This window comes from Muscardinus avellanarius, assembly GCF_963383645.1.
Source record: "Muscardinus avellanarius genome assembly, chromosome: 10".
Taxonomy (NCBI): Eukaryota; Metazoa; Chordata; class Mammalia; order Rodentia; family Gliridae; genus Muscardinus; species Muscardinus avellanarius.
The window spans coordinates 96,063,338-96,085,923 of record NC_137796.1 but is presented as its reverse complement, the minus strand read 5'-3'; the positions used below and the strand labels follow the sequence as shown (position 1 = coordinate 96,085,923).

General features: G+C 44.5%; 2 protein-coding genes across 2 annotated transcripts in view; one reads left to right on the top strand and one right to left on the bottom strand.

Moving 5' to 3' along the window:
* Positions 1 to 4,323, top strand: part of UQCRC2 (ubiquinol-cytochrome c reductase core protein 2) — a gene marked incomplete at both ends in the record, with an annotated part of 29,336 nt that extends 25,013 nt beyond the window's left edge. Inside the window, 2 exons of the mRNA XM_080704462.1 lie at positions 1,614 to 1,767; positions 4,240 to 4,323. Coding sequence (XP_080560588.1) covers positions 1,614 to 1,767; positions 4,240 to 4,323 — 238 coding nt within the window. The remainder of the gene's footprint in view (positions 1 to 1,613; positions 1,768 to 4,239) is intronic.
* Positions 4,324 to 5,338: 1,015 nt separating this feature from the next.
* On the bottom strand, positions 5,339 to 17,889 carry PDZD9 (PDZ domain containing 9; the record flags this gene model as incomplete). Its single annotated transcript, XM_080703929.1, has 4 exons — positions 5,339 to 5,729; positions 9,915 to 10,104; positions 16,839 to 17,015; positions 17,859 to 17,889. 4 exons carry the CDS (start codon positions 17,887 to 17,889, stop codon positions 5,339 to 5,341), a joined length of 789 nt encoding a protein of 262 aa, XP_080560055.1.
* Between the last annotated feature and the right edge of the window lie 4,697 nt (positions 17,890 to 22,586).

Below are 22,586 nucleotides of genomic sequence, written 5' to 3'. Positions count from 1 at the left end.
CTTCAGCAGCACATAAACTAAAACCAGTGCCCCATACGTGCCAATGGTCAACTATACTTTTTTCTTGTGAATTCCCAGCTAGGTTCTTTATTTTGTTTTTTAATAAGAAAGTCAAATACTAGACTGCCATTTGGATTTTGAGGGCTAATAACAAACTCCTAATGCATTGGTGTTTCAGAGAGTTTCTCTAGCTAAAAGAGAAAAAGTTGGAAATCAATTTTTTATATAATAGTTGACTTCACCTACTTAGAACAGTTCAAAATGTAAATCCTCTGACTCAGTCTTTATGATCTCTTTGTATTGCCCACAGAGAAGTAGGACAGAGTGCATTACAACCCATGATGGGACATCTGTTACTCATTTCTGTTCCCATTCCGATTGTTAGTTTTTCTGTGCTGAGTACACTACAAAATTGCATCTCTTAAATAAGTACAACATAGTTTATTAAATGTATACATGGAACCAAGGGCAATTAGGTAGAATACAGTTCTACCTAATTGCAAAAGAAACAAAGGATGATGAGAATAAAATTAAATATTAGATTTATTTTTAAAAATTCTAACTGGGTGTGATGGAGCAGGCCTGTATTCCCAGTATTTGGCAAACTGAGACAGGAGGATTGCAGGTTCGAAGATAGCCTCAGCAAGTGAGACTCTTTATCAACTTAGCGAGACCCTTTTTCAAAATATAATTAAAATAGGGCCGGGGGCATAGCTCAGAGGTATAATCTCCTGGTGCCCTCCCAAATCTAAGTTTCAAACTTAATTTATTTAAGAAAATGTATTTTCTTCATAGCTATAGCACAGTTTTCATAAGATGGCAGTATATTGAAAATGAAGTTTTGGTTATTGATGTCAAGATATGTTTTCTGCCATTTTGATGAAGGTGATTCTCGTAAGGCTCTTAGTTTTCCTATAAGAGAAAGTGAGGTGTCAGTGTTGAAGGGGCAAACTAATAACCTCTTAGTAAAGTTTTTTGCAGGTAAAATTCTTTTTTAATTTAGTTGACAATTTGGTAGAATTGCTGCATTCCATTATAATGGCTTAAGTGGAAGTCTCACTATAAAGTGCCAAAAGATGAATAGTTTATTTGGGGTTTAAATAACTCAAGTATCCACCATATTTATAAGTATTATTTCTTTCTGGGAAAATTGTGAATTGGGTTTTGTCTTGTTTTATTTCAAATGAGTGCTTTTGTTCCCATATTTAAGCTACTGGGACTTTGAAAACCTATACCATCCTTCCCCACCTATCTTCTCCATAAGGCCATTTGTCATTGAGACAAACATTGTGCTAGATAGGCTGTGCCTTCAGAGCCTGCATAGCTAGATATCTTTCTTTCATAGAAATTTCAAAAATTACCACTAAAAATATATTATGAGGCAGGAGTTATTTCATATTAAAATAGTTTTACCTAGGTCTAAGTAAAATTAAACATTCTGTTGAGTTTTTAGTAGTTTTGTATTGACAGCTTTCCGGGAATTATGCAAATGATAAAATATTTAGTGAACTATAAAAATAGGTCTTTAGCTGTTAATTTGCCTATTTATCAAAAACATGTTGCAGAGTTTGAGGCTTACACTTTAAATTTGTCTTTCTCTACAAAACTGACAGGAATAAGCTGAAAGCTGGATACCTAATGTCAGTGGAGACTTCTGGGGGCTTCCTGGATGAGGTCGGGTCCCAGGCTCTAGTTGCTGGCTCCTATGTACCACCGTCCACCGTCCTGCAGCAGGTCGACTCAGTGGCTGATGCTGATGTCATAAATGTAAGCAAATGGAATCTTACAATTTAACATTACAGAACTTGACCTTAATGATCCCACTTCAGAAAGAGTACATAAGCTTCATGGGCTATTCATGTGGTTCTCATGCTATCTGGTGCCTCTCTACCTATTCTGGAAGCAGGGGGGCTTTTATGAGAAATCTGCAAATACCTTCCCTGTTAACTCAGGGCTTAAGTATCTTCCTCATTCAAATAAACTACCTAAAGCTAAACTTTTTTTTGGGGGGGGGGGTACTAGCAAGAGAACTAGGAGCATTCTGCCTCTGAGCTATTCCACCCAGCTCTATTTTTTATTCTTTATTTTGAAACCAGGTCTCACTAAGTTGCAGAGGGCCTCACCAAGTAGCTGAGGCTGCCCGCAAACCTGCAATCCTCCTTTCTCAGTCTCCCAAGTACTGGGATTACAAGCATGTGCCACCACACCCGGTCCATTTTAAACTTTTTAGGTCAAGAAGAGTCAAATACTGGCAATTTTATATGATTTTACCTAAAAAGTAGCCTATTTTTCTTCTTTACCCCCAAGAAATAAACTCCATCAAGCATTTTCTTTACTCTTCATGGGGGGAGGGGCTGTTGGGGATTAAACCCAGGGACATTCTATCTCCAGACTACACCCCCAGCCCTATTTTCACTGAAACACAGTCTCACTCGGTTGTTTAGATTCTAACTGCTTGCTGAGGCATCCTTTACCTGCAATCCTCCTGTCTCGGCCTCCCAAGCTCTGGAATTATAGTGTGCGCCACCACACCTGGCTCTGATTTTGTATTTTTATTTGGAAACTGTCTCGCTAAGTTGCTGAGAGCCTTACCAGGTTGCTGAGGCTGGGTTTGAACCTGCAATCCTTCTGTCTCAGCCTCCCAAGAACCTAGGATTACAGGCATGCACTACCATGCCCAGCAAGGTTTTCTTTACTCTTTTCAACCTAAAACATTCTTCTGCTTTGCCTTTTATTTTTTCCTCCACATATATTATTGTTCCCTACAAGATCAAGTCTCATACGTTTTTTGTAGTAGGGATTGAACCCAGAGGCAGTCTACCTCTGAACAATACTCCAGTTCCATTTCTTATTTTTGATTTTGATATGGTCTCATTAGCTGAGGCTGTTCTTAAACCCACAATCCTCCTTCTCATGTCGCCTGGCTCAGACTTCTTTTTTTCCTACTATGCCTAATAAGCATGTTAATAAATATAAAGTTACTGGGGTTTTCCAGTCCTTTTCGCATTAAAAATGCCAGTTCCTCAGCCAGGCATGGTGGCACACACTTGTAATCTCAGCATTTGGGAGGCTGAGACCAGAGGATCACGGTTCGCATACAGCCTTAGCTACTTAGTGAGGCTTTCTATAACTTAATGAGACCTTGTTTCAAAATAAAGAAGAAAAAATAGGGCAGGGGGTGTAGCTCGGAGATTGAATACCCCTGGGTTCCATCCCCAGTACCACACACACAAATAATAATAATAATAATCAGAGCTAGAGCACACCTCTAATCCCAGTACTTGGGAGGCTGAGACAAGAGGATCATAGCTTTGCAGCTAGCGTCACAACTTAGACCTTCCTCAACCTAGTGAAACCCTGTTTCAAAATAAACAGTAAGCCAGGAATGGTGGCACACGCTTGTAATCCCAGCATTTGGGAAGCTGAGACTGGAGGATCACGGTTTGCAGACAGCCTCAGCTTAGTGAGGCCCTCCACAACTTAGTGAGACCCTGTTTCAAAATAAAGAATAAAAAAATAGGGCAGGGGGTGTAGCTTGGAGGTTGAATGCCCCTGGGTTCCTCCCCAGACCCAAAAATAAATAAACAAACAATAGAATTGGGCTGGGGGGTATACCTCAGACATAAAGTACCCCTAGGTTTAATCCCCACTACCACAAAAATTAAATAAATAAATAAATAATATCAGTATATTTTTATTAACCCAGACCATTTGCCTACAGCCCTGCCTGAAACCACTCTGTCCTATTTGCGTGTCAGTGAGGTTTTACTCATCCCATTCTCAGCAGCCACCTTCTTATCTGGAGCACAGCTTTTGTTCTGTCGGTCACATATATGATGAGATGGCCATAGTGGTGGTGCATGTCTGTCATCCCAGGACTTGGGAGGCTGAAACAGGATCGGAGGTTCAAGGCCAGCCTCAGCAACTTAGCGAGATTGTATCCCAAAATAAGAAAAATGAAATAGGGCTGGCGGTATAGCTCAGAGATAGAATACCTCTGGGTTCAGTCCCCAGTACAAAGAAAAAAGAAAAAAAAAGAACAGCTGAGCATTCCCTCCCACGTTGTCACAAAATAAAACACTAGCCAACTCCTAATAAATTTTCATAAGGGGCTCTTTTAGAGTTTCTAGCCTAGAATGTCCTACCCATAAACTCTTGAAATAACAAAATAAATCAGTTAATCTACTTGATGATACATCTTCTGTCTTAACTTTCTGTCCTTTGTTTGTCTATTTAAAGGCTGCAAAGAAGTTTGTTTCCAGTCAGAAGTCAATGTCAGCAAGTGGAAATTTGGGGCATACACCTTTTGTCGATGAGTTGTAACACCAAAGAATGTTTTGCAAAGGAGCGAGCTGGACATTTTTTCAACCCAGAGCAAAACAAACACATGAACGTTAGAAAGTGTCTAATAATTTACCTTTTTTTCTCAACAAGGTAAAAAATAACTTAAAGTATAAATGCAGGTAATTATTCCCAGCTGACCTAGAGTCAATAAAACATTCTACGTAAATGTTTTTCTTGCATTTTTCCTAGTTTACAGTATTTATTATGTGCCGAGATCTTTGCTTTAGATGCTTTAAAGGAGATAGAAATCTAGTCGTTGACTATTATTACCTAAGAAACATCAGAAACTATTAGAATTAAGAGCTATTTGGGTAAAATTTTCCAGATTATTAATTGTGGTTTTTTAACATAGAAACAAGCTTAAAATTTGTCATTTGGGGTCACATCAGTTTTAAAGCTCTGATTTTTAACCCCCTTTTTTGCAGTGAAATCATTTCTGAAAAACATGAACATACCCTGTATACCTACCTATTACTTCACTTAATATGTGACTTGCCTTTGCTGTAACAATTTTTTCTCTATTTCCCCCCTCATCTGTGTCAGTCTGTTTCTTTCAAATAATGACAGCCCCATATTCAAAGGGCTATAAAGGAGGGAGGAGTGCTAATGTGAACAACCACCCATAGAACATAAAATATCTAAAGAAAAATGTGGTGTTTACCTTAAAAAGTGAAGTTTTCTACTCTGTTCCAGGCATTCTCATATTGGCTTCCTTTACTGCAGTTTCTAAAAGTTGGGGAAGTCTCAGAAAGGAGGGTCTTGATGACCTAAATCATTTGCTATTTTGAGAACAAGACTTGGGAAGCCTGTGAGACCCAAGGAAGTCTTTTTCACATTGAAGAAAGTCTGTAAGGGCTTTTCTACACAATCATGGAAGAAATTTGATAAGTCTGAATATACTTCTGTAAGAATTCCTACAAACCTATACATAGGCACAAAAAATGAGTGTTTTAAAGATAAGTGCTTGTATGGGCACCGCTCTGCAAAGCACTGCCTAGCCAAGCTTTGATACTGGTTGACCTTGGCCCTTCTCATCCTGGGCACAGGCCTCCAGCCAAAGTGCATCTGAGGTCGAGGAGGCCGAGGAGGAGGAGGAGGAGGAGGAGGAGGAGGAGGAGCTGCTTTCCTTGTCTCGCTTCACCATTGTCCAGTAAGGCGATGGGGCTCTTGCTTCTTTCTTAATGTCTTTTCCAATTCTTATAGTATGGTTCTTCTTTTTATAGCCATGCCATTCTCGGGAGATAGATACTGGTCTCATTGCAGGGTGATGCCCAGTTGACCGCGGATATCTATAGTATTGAAGTCTTTTATCTAAAACTATATCTTCATTGTCATCACTGCTTGTTAAAGATTCTTCTTTTGCCTGCTCAGTTTTCTTTGGTGTACTGAAATGGGAAGAACACTGAATGAATGAAATGGAATTTTTTTATTTTCAAAACTGGGGGTTGAACCCAGGAGCATTCTACCTCCGAGCTAAACCCTCAGCCTTATTTTGTTTTATTCTTTATTTTGAATCAGGGTTTCACCAAGTTGTAGAGGGCCTCACTAAGTAGCTGAGGCTGGCTGCAAACGTGCGATCCTCCTGTCTAAGGCTCCCAAGTACTGGGATTACAGGTGTGTACCACCATGGTAGGCTTATTTCACACTTCTTTAAAAGCCCAACTACTGGCCAGAATATTCGAAGGCCTTAAAGGATGGGTTCATTTCACTTCACTGAGAGTGACAAATTCAACCTGGCCATCTCCTGAGAACTCTCCTCATGGGTCATATGGCAATAACAGAAAAGATCACTGATTGCCAGGAGAGTCAGGAAATAGCCTCAGCATCTCCAACATGCAAATCATTAGTAAGACTTGAAGTCTTTTTCTCCTGACACTACTACACAGAACATCCTTCTCTGCCTCCTGTTGGGTTTTCAGATGTGTATCGGTAGAGCACCCCCTCCTATCCATATGTCTGTGGTCATTCACTATTTCACCTCTCTTGCTATCCAAAAGCTTTCAGGGTTTTTTGTTTTTGTTTTTTTCTTTGAAAGACTTGATGATTGGAGCTTGGATAATGGTTGCTGGCTAGCAACTATAAGCCCTTGGACTTCTATGATGCCTACAGTACTTGGGCTTGCTTTGTTGTTCTTTTTTATTTCGGTACTGGGGATGGAATTCAGGGGCATTCGACCTCCAAGCTACACCCCCAGCCCTATATTTTATTCTTTATTTTGAAACCGGATCTCACTAAGTTGCAAAGGGCCTCACTAAGTAGCTGAGGCTGTCCACAAACCTGCGATCCTCCTGTCTCAGCCTCCTGAATGCTGGGATTACAAGTGTGCGCCACCACGCCCAGCTTGTGCTTGCTCTCTTTACAGAAAAACACTATCCATCACCCACTCTGCCCCACCCTGGTGATGTTGCCCAGCAGTTCCAAAACTGGATCTGTGTAATGACAGTCCCCTGGCACATCTGTCCTGTTAAGACAAAACAGACCTCCTCCTCATCCCCAAACCTGTCAGATTTGCTCCCATTATCACTCAGTACTCCTGCTGGTCTTTCTGGTTTGGGTTTTTTGTTGTTGTTGCTGTTGTTTATTTTTAATTCCAAAAATTTAAGGAGCTTTTTCCTAACATTTATCTCTTCTAGTAATACATAATTAGTACTGAGTCGTTTCTACTAAGAGCCTTAAATGGTATGATTTTCTTTATCCTTGATTTAAGGACATATTACTCAAATATCAGAACTAAAACAATTTGAAGGAGAGAAAAACATCCAAGTTACTTTTACTCGGATTGTAAGAGCTAGCCTTGGGAACTCTGTATTAGGCAACCACAAAAGACAGGTAGCAGGGCTGGACTACTGTTAAATTAGCATTAGAAGCCAGGCATGATGGCGCATACTTTAATCCTAGCATTTGGGGGGCTGACACAGGAGGATCAGGGTTCAAATAAAGAAAAAATAGGGGTGGGGGTGTGGCTCGGAGGTAGATTGGCCCTAGGTTCTATCCCCAGTACCTCAAAAAAAAAAAAAAAAAAATAGCATAATAGACCACAGTCAGCAGAGGTTAGGGTTGGCTGGAAGTCATTTCAATACCACTAGGCCTAACAGCACATTATATGGACTGTTCTCTCCAGTGGACACACAAGTGCCGTCTGCTCCTGGAAAAGGCCACACTGACTGTGAAAGAAGCCTTTCCTTACCCTTCTGTCCCTTCCCTGGCACCTTGCATGTAAGTAATTAAATCCCTTTGAGGCAGGAACACAGCTTTGTCCTTTAAACTGAATCTTCTGCACAGGCTCTCTTGGATATAAACAAAGCTGTGTCTCCCTAGACAGCCTACAAGATAAGAACAGGACTGATGGAAAGAAAAGCAATATGCTAATTAATGGCTCCTCTGCTTCCGCATCATGCTTAGACTAGGAAAAACGAGCCTCACACTTACCCTGCCCCTTTAGAACTAGGAAACCAAATGTATAAAAGAACGTGCACGTTCTGAGTTTGGGGCTCAGACCCGAAGCTTTGCTTACTCAGCCTTCACTAGTGAATAAAGTAACAGCTTTCCTATCTCTAGCCACGTCTCTTATCTCTGGGGATCAAGTTTCCTGCAACAGCTTACTTATAAGTACTTTGCTCAATTAAGAAAGAGATTCAAGAGCTGTAATCCTAGCATTTGGGAGGCTGACACAGAAGGATAATGGTTCGTGGACAGTCTCAGCTACTTAGGCCCTTTGCAACTCAGTGAGACCGTTTCAAAATAAAGAATAAAAGCTGGGTGTAGTGGCGCACGCTGGTAATCCCAGCATTCAGGAGGCTGAGACCAGAGGATTATGGTTCACAGACAGCCTCAGCTACTTGGTGAGACCCTGTTTCAAAATAAAGAATAATAGGGCAGGGGGTGTAGCTCATAAGTTCAATGCCCCTGGGTTCTATCCCCAGACCTGCCAAAAAAAAGAATAAAAAATAAGGCTTGGGGTACAGCTTGGAGGTAGAATGCCCCTGGGTTTCATCCCCAATACTGAGAAAAGAAAGAGATTTAAAGCCAGGTGCCATGGTGCATGCCTATAATCCCAGTACTTGGGAGGCTGAGACAGGAGGATCACACAGGTTCAAAGCCAACCTCGTCAGCTTAGCTAGGCTCTCAGTAACTCAGTGAGACCCTGTTTCCAAATAAAATATAAAATAGGTCTGGAGGTGTAGCCCGGAGATAAAAGGCCCCTGGGTTCCATCCCCAGTACCACAAAAAAATATAAATAAATATAAGTCTGGGACTGTAGCCCAGAGGTAGAAGTCCCCTGGGTTCCATCCCCAGTACTACCAAAAAAAAAAAGAAGAAGAAGAAGAAGGGTTGGGAATGTAAGTCTGAGGTAGATTACCCCTGGGTTCAATCCCCAGTTTAAACAAAAATTTTTTTAAAGGTATTCAGAATGTACTTGGGAGGGGTATTATTCCTTATGTTTATGAGGTTTCGCCTCACACTTTAGTTGAATTTATCTTTGCTAGTCTGTGTAATGAAAATGCTTGGAACATAGCATTTCGATAAGCAAATGGTTGAGGCTATAGCATTACATTTCTTAATACAGGGCTACCAGCAAAGTATAGCTGGATAAATTTGACTTAAATTTAAAATTCCTTAGTCACAGTCCCCACCTTTAAGTGCTCAATAGCCACATGTGGGTAGTGGCTGGCATAGGGGACAACTCAGATGTAGACATTTCTACACTGCAGAAAGGTCTCGCTGACATGCTGCTCTAGAGACAGGCCTGTGCCGATTAGCCAAGCTTACGCGCACTGCCCAGGGCCTTAGCTTCCTTATCTGAGGGGGGGTGTTGAACGGATGCTTAAAGTCCTAGTTGCAGTGGCCACAAAATAGTGAGCAAGTGTTCATTGCTTTTAAGATGGGAGTGGACGGAGGAGTTCCTAGGAAGTGGATCTCCTAAGGAAACCCGCTGCAGCCCTTTCAACAACCATTGGAGGGGGACAGGAAGAGGGCAAGGGGTGGGAGGTTTGCATTGGTGGAGAGAAAGAAGCTGACGATGCAAGACAGGGGAAACAGGACCCTGGCGCGTGTCTTAAGGGCTAACTGCAGAGAGGGGCAAGGTACAGGTAGGTTCAGGGATGGAGTTCCTTCCCATCAGTGACTGCAGTGGGTTTGGTTGTTTTTGTTTTTGTGTGTGTGTTTTATTGGAAACTGAACCCAGGGCATTCTCTCTCTGAACTACACCCCCCCCCACACACACACACACACATTAACCTATTTTATGTTTTATTCGGAAACAGTCTCACTAAGGGCTTCATAAGATTGGTGAGGCTGGCCACAAACCTGTGATCTTGTCTCAGCCTCCCAAGTATTGGGATCACAGGTATGTGCCACCATGGCTGGCTGGTTTTTTTATTTTTATTTTTATGAGATGTGTTTATCATGCTGCCTCATACGAGGTCCTGCAGATGGTCACTTAAATTATTCCAGCAGTGTCATCAATCCCTCCCTACCATTCAATAAATCTCATATTAAATCAGTACCCTGTGTTTCACAGGCCCTGGAGTTCTGTATTGCTAACAGAGCTCCTAAAATAAGCTACTTACCATGTTTCTGGGAATTTGGTCTCGGGGATTAAGTCATATATTTCTTGCCATTCTTTGGGTATGTCAATAAAATCTCGGTAAACCTTGATTTGTAGCACTGTTCCTACAGTGATATGTTGCAAAAGCTTTAGAAATTCTCGAAGAGTATATCCTAACACATTGGCATAGCCAACACTAATCAGAACATCACCTGAAGGAGGAAAAATATAATCAGTAAAATTAAGATAATGGGTTGAAAGGGCCATATTGATTTCTGGCTTTATTGCAAGGGATTTCATTGTATGGGTTCATATTGTTGGTTCATTTAGTACCAAAACCAGGCTCCAGTCTTTATTTATTAAAAACATTCATCTCTTTGACATGAGTGTCCTTTGCACAATGAAGAATGCTTGCAAGATGTTTCTTAATAGCAGGATAAGATTCAGGTAACTATTTTGGATTGCAAATGAGGATAAATTTAATGTTCAAACAATCTGATAAAACAACCATTTGGGAACTGAAAAAATAGCAACATAAGAGGATATTATACCATGTTTCTGAGACATTTATGAAGTTCTTGGTGTAACAGAAGCCAGAAACCATTTATAGTCTCAACAACCTTTTAGGATTCTCAAAATATTTGTTTCAAATAAAATGAATGGCCATTACTAGTAAAGAAATGATCACTTACCCTAAGTGATAAATGACCTATTTCCTATTACACCTGCCTGGCATTTTCCATTGCCCTCCACAGAAAAAAAGGCTATATTAAACATCAAGCCTTTTGCCAGGCACCTGTAATCCCAACATTCAGGAGGCTGAGACAGGAGGATTGCACAGGTTCGAAGTCAGCCTCAGCGACTTAGTGAGGCCCTTGTAACTCATTGAGACACTGTTTTTTTGTTTTTTTTTTTTTTTTTTTTGGTTGTGGTACTGGGGATGGAACCCTTCTACCTCTGGGCTACAAATTTTATTTGGAAACAGGGTCTCTTAAGCCAGTGAGGCTGGCTTCGAACCTGCACGATCCTCCTGTCTCTGCCTCCCAAGCACGGGGATTACAAGCATATGCCACCATGCCCGGCTGAGACCCTGTTTCAAAATAGAGAATAAAAACCAGGGCTGGTGGTGTCTCTCAGAAGTAGAATGCCTCTGAGTTCCATCCTCAGTACCGCAAAAAAAAAAAAAAAAGTCTTAATTTTCTGCCCCATGCAGAATTAGTTGGGCAAATAATACTGTATGAAACATTGGGCAGCCTGTTCTGTGCTGAAATATGTATGCTGAGAATATGTTGGTTCAAAGGAATTTGACAGTGGGGTCCCCTACTCAAGGCGATGCTGGAAAGGGAGGGAAGCAGGACAGTCAACCACAGAGCTCTGAGCTCCCGGTAGGGGGCAGAAGACTACATCTTAGCAACAAATCCCTGGACCTCCAGAAAGGAAAAGCCAAAGGCCAAATTACTCACTTGCGCCACCCTCCTGCACTTTTCCAACCCCAGCAAGGAGGACATGGACCTGTAAACAAGGTGCAGCCACCAGGCAGTCCCACCTGGGTGGTGAGCCAGGAGCACTCGTTTCCCAGGAGTAGTGCTGTACTGCCCCCTTTGTTCTCTCCCCATTTCCCAAGACTGGTTCTCCAGCTTGTCTGGAATTCTGTCAGACTTGGTGTCCTAAATTCAGTGACATATAAAACTGTTTCCTGTTGCTTGCAGTGAAGAACCCTTGAATGCTACTTGAATTTGCCAAAAACTTTGAGGAAGGAATATAAAAGAATTGCCTTTTAAAGACAAACTCACATTAGGTAACATCTTAGTCCTCAGAGCTTATTAGAACTGACGTCTGCCAACAGTCATGGGGGCTTTGCCTGGCTGAAGTTATAAAGGATGTGCATGGGAAGCTAAGAACCCCCAACTCTAAGAACCCTCATTCCAAGACAGCTGGAGCCCAGCCTCAGAGACAGAAAAGGTAAAAAAGAAACACCTTCTCTGATACTAGAACTCCAGTTGGCAAAATCAGGAATTACACTGATTCCCAAAGAAGCCTCCAACGACAAGATTTCACAGTGCTAGATCCTATCAGAAACACGTGTCTAGTATTTTAGGAAAATGAGTACTTAGGCTGGAGAAAACCTTTTGCTTTGATCTTAAAAAGTAGCTGGGGATAAAAAATCAATTACATATCTGAAGCTAACATCAGAAAAGAGAAAAAGAAAAAGGAAAAAGAAAAAAAAAAAGGTTTCCCAACTACCTGCAGGCTGCGCAGTGTGAAACAGCTGCTCATCCTACTGAGGTTAATTACAATGGCAAAATAAACCCTCTCTGGATGAGCTTACTTGTCTAATGTTAAAAGGAGTGTTTATAGCTGAAAGCTATGGCTTGGCACTCTGCTTAATTATGTTGTAAAAGGGCGACTTTTTATCAAGAGAGCAAAATATAAATAGCTTAATTCCCTGACCATTCTGGCTGTGAACCAAAAGTGCCAGTGTATGAATGGGAATTATTCCGGCAATATGTATTAACACTGCCCTTCATAGAGAGATGCCAGTTTGGTATATATATGAACAGCATCTTTTTTTGTTGTAATGGGCTATAGAATAACATTATATAAACTTTGTCTTCATCACCTATATTGGATCAACTTTGCAACAGCCATGCCACTACTAAAACATAGGTGTTTTTTTTCTCTGTGCCTCACAATGGGGCCGTAAGTTGTTTTAAGTTCCATCCAGTTAGAGAGCACATCTGTTTTGCTCCCCACTGCACCACTGTGCCTAGCAGGGTGCCTGCACACAGCTGGGTTCAAGCAATGCTGACTGAAGAAGCCTGATGGAGGTCCATGCCTGGGCTGGATTCTACAGTCAGCTAGATTAATGTCTCAAAACTTCTGGATATCAGAGTCTACTTAAGCCATATTGCCTAAGAATAATCTAAAGCTTAGCCAGAATAAACTGGCAGTAAACTAAGGAATTGAGATGAACTCTCATGAAACACCAAAAGCGAGAACATTAAAACACATGGGTGAGAAATGATGGGGCTGGGAGGTAATGGTGTCAAAGAAATACCAAGTTTCTATAATTATTGCCTCCCAGAACCTCATGATCATCAAAAGTGACCGAATTATGGAGATTCTGAAACCCAGGTATTAAAGAGAAATGGCTGACTTGTCATGAAAATACATGAGGCCCTGGAGTCCCTCTGTATTGGAAACTCACACCTAATTATTAGGCAGTTGCCTAGAAAGATACAGGCTTTCTAGGCAGACATGGTTCCAAATCTCAGTTCTGACCAGACTTAGCTGTGTATCTTGAACAAATTACTTTATCTCACTAAGTCTTAACATTTCATTGTCTACATTCCACGAGTGGTGCAATCAGGAAGTTAAATAACAGATGTGAAAGTATGCCGTACAAGACCTGGGACAAATACTCACTTACTGTTCATTTATTAAGCACACATATCATAAATATTCCAGGACTGTAGGTAAGCCCTGGATTTAAAAAAAATGGATTCAAGACCATCTCAGACCTCAGATGGCCCACTAACTAGCTTCACTGTGAGATTCTGTGTCACAGGCACAGACTAGTGCATACTTGCCCTACTGGAGTGTGCACCTGGTTATCAACCAACACCTGTCACGAGACTCCAGAGGAGCTGTGGAGAAAAGCAGAAAAGCCCAAGGAACCTGTCCTGGAGTTCTTTGGTGTGTAATATGGTTTGGATAAGTGTCCTCCAAAGGCCCATGTGTTGAAGGCTGGATCCCTAGCCTGCAGTGCTATTGGGAAGGGGCGGAACCCTTAGGAGGTGGGGCCTATTAGGAGGAGGTTAGGTCATCGGGGGAGGGGGGGTGCCCTTGAAAGAATGTGGGGCCCTGCCCTTCCTGGCTCCCTCTCTCTCTTTTTGCCTCCCAGTTGCCATGAGACCAGCAGTTTCCTCCACCACGCTCTCTCCCACCATGATGTGCTACCTCACCACAGCTCCAAAGCAACAGCCAACCGGCTATGGACTGAAACCTCTGAAATCGTGAGCCCAAAGAGACCTTGCCTCCCCATAAGTTCTTTTCCCAGGTATCTGTCACAGTGATAGGAAGCTAACACGGTCTGGAAAGCCCAGAACCCTAATGGAAGTTTGTTCCCCAGCACCAAGTAGTGATACATGGAGAAAATGATTTGACATTTTTTTTTGGGGGGGCGGGTCTGGGGATGGAACCCAGAGGCATTGGTCCTCTTAGCTACACCTCCTGCCCTATTTTTTTTTTTTTATTCTTTATCTTGAAACCAGGTCTCACTGAGTTGCAAAGGGTCTCACTAAGCAGCTGAGGCTTTCCTCAAACCGCGATCCTCCAGTCTCAGCCTCCCAAATGCTGGGATTACAAGCGTGCGCCACAACGCCCGGCTAAGGGAAACTTTTTTGAATAGCATCATTTATCCACTTTCTTGTTGTTTCAAACCCTAGCTGCAAATAAGAATCATCTGAGGAGCTTATAAACTTGAAACATGAAGAACTGCCCTGTCCCAACCCCACAACAGAACCTCTGGGAAGTTAGGGCTGAGGTGATTCTATTAGGTAACCAGGATTGCTGGAATTCCTATATCGCAATCTTATTTATTTATTTATTTATTTATTTATTTATTTATTGGTACTGGGGATTGAATGCAAGAGACAGAACTACCTCCAACCTATACCCCTGGCCTTTTCTAATTTTTTTTTTGTGTGTGTGTGTGTGTGTGTGTGTGTGTGTGTGTGTGTGGTGATGGTGGTGGTGGTACTGGGATTCCTGGAAGCCCTTCTACCTCTGGGCCACACTCCCAGACCTATTTTATATTTTTATTTGGAAACAGGGTCTCTTAAGCCAGCACAGCTAGCTTCGAACCTGCACGATACTCCTGTCTTCACCTCCCAAGTGTAGGGATTACAAGCGTGCGCCACCACAACCGGTGCTTTTCCTAAATTTATTTATTTATTTATTTATTTCAGTACTGGGAGTGGAACCCAGGAGCATTCTACCTCCAAGCTACACCTCCAGCCCTAGTTTTTATTCTTTATTTTGAAACAGGGTCTCACTGAGTTGCACTGAGTTGCACAGGGCCTTACTAAGTAGCTGAGGCTGGCCGTAAACTGTGACCCTCCTGTCTGAGCCTCCCAAATGCTGGGATTACAAGTGTGCACCACCATGCCTGACTTCTGATTTTTATTTTGAAACACGGTCTCACTAAGTTGCTGAGTTGCTGAGGCTGGCCTTGAACCTGCAATCCTCCTATCTTGGCCTCTTAAGTATTGGGATTACAGGTGTGTTACACCATGCCCAGCTCCATTTTCTTTCTTTCTTTTTTTTTTTTTGGTAGTACTGGGGATTGAATCAGGGGCTTTCTACCTCCAATCTACACCCTAGGCCTATTTTTTATTCTTTATTTTGAAACAGGGTCTCATTAAGTTGCAGAGGGACTCCTATTTCTAAGGCTGGCATCAAACCTGCAATCCTCCTGCCTCAGCCTCCCAAGTACTGGTATTATAAGCATGCACCACCACACCTGGCTTTTTATTTTAAAAAGACATAAGTAAACCAGGCATGGTGGTGCATGCTTGTAATCCCAGCACTGGGGAGGCTGAGACAGGAAGGTCGCAATTCAAGGACAACCTCGACTACTTATTGAGGCCCTTTGCAACTCAGTGAGACCCTGCTTCAAAATAAAGAATAAGCCTGGCGTGGTGGCACACGCTTATAATCCCCGCACTTGGGAGGCGGAGACAGGAGGATCGCGCAGGTTTGAAGCCAGATGTGCACACACTGGCTTAAGAGACCCTGTTTCCAAATTAAAAAGTATAAAAGTAGGTCTGGGAGTGTAGCCCGGAGGTAGAAGGTGTTCCAGGAACCCCAGTACCACACAAAAAACAAAATAAAAAAGAATAAAAAATAGGGCTGGGGGTGTAGCTCGGTTTCAAAATAAAGAATAAAAATATAGGGCTAGGAGTGTACCTCAGAGGTAAAATGCCCCTGGGTTCCATTCCCAATACTGCAAAAATAAATAAAAAATAAATAAATAAAATAAAAAGACATGTCTAAAGAGTTAAGTCAGAGTAATGGGAGAGAAGTTATTACCACTATTTCTAGAGCACTTGAGTTTTCAAATCGCTTTCATAAAAATCTTATTTCATCAAATCCTAGCAACCTCTGGCCAAGATGGGATTCTCCCAATTTAGAGATGAAGTGAGTGTGGTCTGGGAGGTCAGGTGACTCTGCCCCAGGACACAGAACTAAAAAGTGGCAGAGCCTGGGCCTGGCTGGAGGCCACCCTCTGAAAGGCGCGTCCTCTCTCACCACTCCACCAGACACTGTCATTCCCCACTCCTGGGCACAGCCCAGGGCTACGGCACGCTGACCTCACACCAGATAGAAAACGCATTCTCCCAAACATGATGAAGCAGAGCAGTACTGGTCAAGCCTGTGGGCTCTGGAGTCTGAGAAAGGCTCGAATCTCAGCTCTTCAGTATGACTGTGGACAAGTCACTAGATACCTGCTTCCTTGCCTATGGAATGGTTGAATGCAGAATCTACTTCTGGGGTTGCTCACGGGTAAGATGAGATCATGCATCCAAATGCTAGTGATGGTTGATACTACCTATGAAAGAAAAAATCTTTACGCACAGGCATAAGCTTTTGAGTGACCACGAGTCTGTATTTACTTACAAGAGGCAGGTGACCTGGACAAGAACTCAGTATCACTGAGTCTGTTTCCTCACCTGTAAAAGGGGAATGATGCTACCAGTTCACGCCTACAGGGTTATTGTAAGAATTAAATGCGTTAGATATCCAATAGTGAGAGTTATATATGTGAGAGCGGTTGGCTGACCCATAGAAAGTTCTCAACCAGTATTGTTGCATTATTCTGGTTACACTGAAAATGTATGAGTCTGAGAGGCAGAGGGGAGGGAGACATGGGGAAGCCAGTCACCTGGCTGGAGTGTCCCGTCCTTGGCTGCAGCCCCCTTTTTGATGAGGTGGGTGATCTGGAGGTAGGGCCCGTGCTGGATGACGATCAGGCCCAATCCCAGGCTGCCCACAGTGAGTTTGGTCTGTCGCCTTTTGCTCAAGTTGTGGACAGAGGCCTCTTTGAAGTTGGCTTGTCTTTCTAACAGAAAGAGAGGAACTTGTTTTAGCCATTGATCAAGGCAGTGGCGTGGAGTATAAAGCTGGGGAAGCTATGTAATTAATCTCTCTATTCCTCAGTTTCCTTGACAGTAAAATGGGAATTATAAAAGTGTTATGAGAATTAAATGAGACTGTTAAAGGCTTGTGCATACGGTCTGGCACACCATGAGGGCTTAATCAATAGCACTTAGTACCACCATCCATTCACATGGTGAGTCACTCTTACCGATCTTACAGCCTAGTGGAGGAGGCAGATTACCAGTCGTTATGTAGATCTAAGGCAGGTAACACACTGACTGATGCTCTGAGGGAAAGGACAGCGCTATGAGGATGAAGATCAGGGGCGGAGAGAGTTCACCCCGGAAGGCGGCTCAGGCTCCCTGACAAGGTTCATGCCAATTAAGTAGAACAGGCCAGCAGCAGGAAGTGTTTACGTGATGGAGGGCGTAGAGAGAGTGTATCAGGGTTCTGAGGCACTCTGGAGACCCTACTGGGAATAGGAAGGAGACTGGTGGGGAGGAGCGGGCAGGAGGCGCAGGGCAGGGCAGACGGGCTGGTGCCTCCTGCCCGGTCCACCCTCCAGACGGCTTCCATAGGTGGCCAAAGGCAGCTGGAGGGTAATCTGCGCAGTGGTGGACAGTTCCTTGTCTTGACTGTGGTAGTGGCTCAGGGTGGGTCTACACTTTTTAGCTGACCAGTATAAAGCAGGTGCTTCCTGTGTGTATGTTATACCTCGATAAACAATGGTGGGACGCCATCTCCCGGGCCAAGAATGCTGCGTGATAGGGACCCAGGTTGTACCCTCTCCCCACTCCCCAGCTACCTTTCTTGCTTTTCCGGAAGGCCTTCTCCATGGCCCCGGGAAGGCGGAGGGGCTCAGGAGGACCTCCCCCCTCCGAAGCCGGCGTGCCTCTAACTGCCAACAATTTCGAGTCCCTGGGATCCAGCGCGCGGCGCAGCCAGCGCCAGGCCCCAAGGACAGCGGCCAAGACCGCGGGCGCCGCCCTCGCCTGGCCGCCAGGGGGCGCCGCGAGGCCGGGGGCCCTGAAAAAGTGGCGCGGGTACTGCCCCCCGCGGGGTGTGGGCTTGGGTAGAGAACGACGCTTCTGCGGGGTCGGGGACGGGGGAGTGCCGGGCCCCGCTGGCTTCTTCGCTCATCGGTGGGGAGCGTGGAGATGGGGCCGGGGGAGCAAGCCTAAAGCAGAGCCGGAGGGTGCGGAGGAAGCTCGCGGAGCACCTGGCGATGGGTCCAGGCTCCCCGCGCTCCTAACGGGGTGTGTTTAAATGTTGCCACATCAACAGCTCCAGCCGCTTGGCCGCTGCACTTTTTCATGGGTGTTTTGGATGAGACAAGGCCAACGGTGGCCTGAAAACAATGAGTCACTATTAAGACACGGAGTAACGCTTCCTTCTGTTTTCCAAAATAACCCTTCCTCCCCCACACACTCACTCATACTACAAATATGCATTGGGAGCCGCTCTGCAGTTTATGGGATGCTGGGGACATGGCAGTAGAAGAGACAAACGAGGGCTCTATTCTCTCGGAGCTTATATTTAATAAAACAGATGGCAATTTTTTAGGAAAATATAAATCATTGAGAATAAAGTGTAAGCCAGGCACCATGACACGTACCTAAAATCGCAGGAACTCAGGAGGTGGAAGCGGGAAGATGGCAAGTTTGAAGCTAGCCTCTGCAATTTAATTTTTTTTTCTTTTTTTTTTTTCTTTTTTTTTTTTTAGTGTAAAGGAGAGCAAGGCTGTAGCTCAGTGGCAGAGAACCCCTGGGTTCAATCCCAGGAAAAGGAAGAGAAAATAACATAAGGCGGTAGATCTCCACTCTGATGAAACAGAAAGCACCTTGCCCCAGAGCAGTCAGCCCTTGGACATAGTAGTCAAATGCCTCTCCGGTGCCGCACACTGTGTCAAGATTTCTTGGGTAAACCTGGTAGGTCCCAGCTTATTATGTTGTTTCTTTGGCTCTCCCCAAACAATAAGCCAGGGCAGATTTCTCCCCGAATAAATCCCATGTGGCAAAGCCTCATACCAAGGGCTATTTTCAACCTCAGGAACCTCCTGCCCGGGGTTCCTTGTGATGGTTGGTCACCTGTTTCCTCTTCCAAACAGTCTGGCAGGGCTGTTTCTAGACATCTAATGAATACTCTCATAAAATGCTTCCTTTTCCTCCATCATTCCATCAGTAAGGGAGTGTAACGCATTCACAGAAATAAAGCACGTGGGTTTTCCCCTGCATCCCGGGATGAAAGATCTCTTCAGAACTGATGCTAAGGTCACACTGGCTGGTGGCATTGTGGGATACTGTCACGGAATCTGGGCTGTGCTGCCCAGATCCCTTTTAGAGCAGAGGGACTTATATCTACCATCCCCTGCTGCGGGCTGAAAGAGCCCCTTGCCTAAGATCCTGCCTTGGCAGGCAGCTGGCATTCTACGCCTCAGTGCAGGGCCATCCCAGCTTCAGAGCTCGCCATCTGCCTGCTGTGGCCCTGCTATGGCTGTTCCACAGCAGGACTTCTCCCTCTGCCCAGTCCTGCTTCCTTCCCTCTGCCCACAGATGTGGACCCCAAAGCAGGCCCCTGTTAAAATCCTTGCAACTCAGTTTCCTAGAGAAACAAAGTGGCAACAGTTAGTGCCAGAGGCAACCTGAAAGAATAGATGCTAAGATAGGATTTGGGAGCTGGGTCCCCCAGTAAAATGAGGACCCATCCCAGGCAGCAGAGGAGCATAGACAGCCCCTGGCTCAGGGGAACACTGAGGCTGAAAAAAATTCTACTGGTGGTAAGTGAGATGGTACAGGAGAAGGGAATGTTCCAGCAGGTATCATGTATCAGGCGTTCCTCAGGCTAAGGAATCAGCAGGAGTCATCACCAGGAGCCAGGCGCACCTGCCATCCCAGTACTTGGGAGATTGACACAGGAGGATCACAAGTTCAGAGCCAGCCTGGGAAGCCGGGTGTGGTGGTGCACCCTTGTAATCCCAGTATTTGGGAGGCTGAGGCAGGAGGATCACAGATTTCCAGCTAGCCTCAGCTACTTAGTGAGGCCCTCTGCAACTTAGTGAGACCATGTTTATGTTTCAAAATAAAGAATAAAAAATCAGGCTGGGAGTGTAGTTCGGTGGTAGAATCCCTCTGGGTTCCATCCCCAGCACCACACACACACAAAAGAAAAGCCAGCTGGGGTAATTTAGAAAGATTCTGTCTCAAAATAAAAAATAAAAAGGGCTGGGAGTATAGCTAAGTGGTAGAGTAATCCTGGATCCAATCCCTAGTAACTCACACACACACACACACACACACACACACACACACACACACACACAGAAAGAGAGAGAGAGAGAGAGAGAGAGAGAGAGAGAGAGAGAAAGAGAAAGAGAGAGAGAGAGAGGTAGAGGTGTCACCAGGAAGGAAGCAGGCTGCTACTTCACATAGGGATAGAAAAACTGGTACGCAGGTACCCTATTTCAACAGTAAATGGACAAATATAGCAGCCACAGCCTGAAAAGTGCATAGCAAGCAGGGACTTAAACTCTTCAGGCCTAGAAGTCAAGTCCACTCCACCAGATGAACCACCTAGACCGTCAGAGGTGCTGGCAGAAGGCACGAGAAAGCCCAGTGGATAGAAGAGGAAAAGGGAGGGCGTCCGTTATGTTTCGAGATGAGCTGTAGCGGTGACGGGGATGGATGTTCCACTCACCTTCCTCCAGTAAGTTTCCACAGGAAAAGATGCCCACCAGGGCCCCCAAGGGGCTGCTCTCCAGACTTCAGAGCAGTAAGTCAAAGTTGAGAAGTGGGGTGTAATAAAGTGAGCCTAGGCCTAGCTTCAGCAAGGCCACGATGTTAACCTTGGCCCCAAGGCACCAATGTTCGTCACCAGGTACCTTGCTAGTCTTGCAAAGGTGCCTGTTTGGCATCTGTCACTCCTGCTTAGCTTGCACCTGCAGGGAAACAAAGGCTGCTGGGAACTTTCTATCCTTAAAACAATCGAAAGCTGGACAACAGAAGGGATCGACATGGGTTGTTGAGCTCCTGCACAGCGCTGTTCCTGGCTTCTTACTTTCTGCTTGACTTGCACACCCACTGAAAGAAACTATTGGGAACTGTCCATATCTGTGAGAACCTCAACTCTTCACTCCTGAGCTTGTAGTTTTGACATATAAAAAGAGTCCTAAGAAACGGCTTGGGGCTGCACTCAGCACTAAACACCCTGCAGTGTAGTTGCCACCAGCTAATACTTTCTATTTAACTTAAACCAAGTCTGAGTGGTCTTCTCTGGTGGCTGCTCTACGGCAGTGGGAGTTAAAGTATAAAGATATGCTTTTGATTGCAGTAAAACAGGGTAGGCCATGGCCCAAGTATGGGTGATGTGCTAGGATATTCAAGCCACTGGATAGGTATGACCCATCTTCCTGGGGTTTACTTACAGATATATGAGAAATATAAAAGTTATTATTACAAGTTGGGTATAGTGGCACACACCTGTAATTCCAGTACTTGGGAGGCTGAAACAGGAGGATTGCAGGTTTAAGAGGCTCAACGACATAGTGAGACTCTCATTAACCCAGTGAGACCCTGTTTCAAACCAAAAAAAATAAAACAGAGCTGAGGGTCTAGCTCGATCACTAACACCACACACACCCTAAATTATCATTTAGAGCAAATGCAAAAGGCTGTGATCTGTACAGCACCATGGAGGGGGGGATTATTCTCCAGATACCGGGAGGGTTACAAGTTGACAGGTGCCAGCTGTCAGGGTCCTTGAGGAAATGTCCTTGTCTAAAGGGAGCTGCCTTCCCCAAGGTCACACCTCCTGCTGGGGCAGCCAGCATTCGTGCCAGGTCAGTGCTCAGCATGTGAAGCTCAACCCCTTTACCTCACTCAGCAACTCAAAATGGCCCTCCTGGCTGCAGCACTCCCCAGGTCTCCTGTGAATGCACCCAGCTTCTCCCCCTGCCCAACCCCGCCTCTTTCCCTTCCCCCAGAGATTGATCCTGAGAGCACTCCCTAATCAACTTCCTATGAATTAATCAATAACCTCTTGCCTCTGAGTCAACTCCACGAATCTATGAGACAAGCCATGCCTGGAGCCCTGGGCGCAAGCTGTGCACCTCTGGATTTGACTTTTCTGTCTTAACCCTAGAAACCCCAGGTGCACACACGCTTCCGCCACACTCTTGGCCCACGCGTTATACTTGGCCCCCAGGGAGGAAGTGTGTTGTTTACCCTGTCAGGCCAAAGGCACTCCTTAAAGTGAAGAGTGATGGCACAGTCCCTTCCACCGCTTTCCCCGAGGTCCCATCTGGACTCCGGCTCTTCTGGGCTGAAGTCTACCATCTATCACAATAAAGCACACCGTGTTCACGTTCCTTTAACAGCCACCGTTATGGCTATTTATGTCTTTGGGCTTCCAGTATAAGCTCCCTCCTGGGGCCTTCTATGTTCTTCAGGGTCCCCCAGGACTTTCTGCCATAAGGAGCTGAATGAAAAAGGCCCAACTGTTTTGCCTAGGGGTGGTGAGAGAATAAGATGCTTCCATC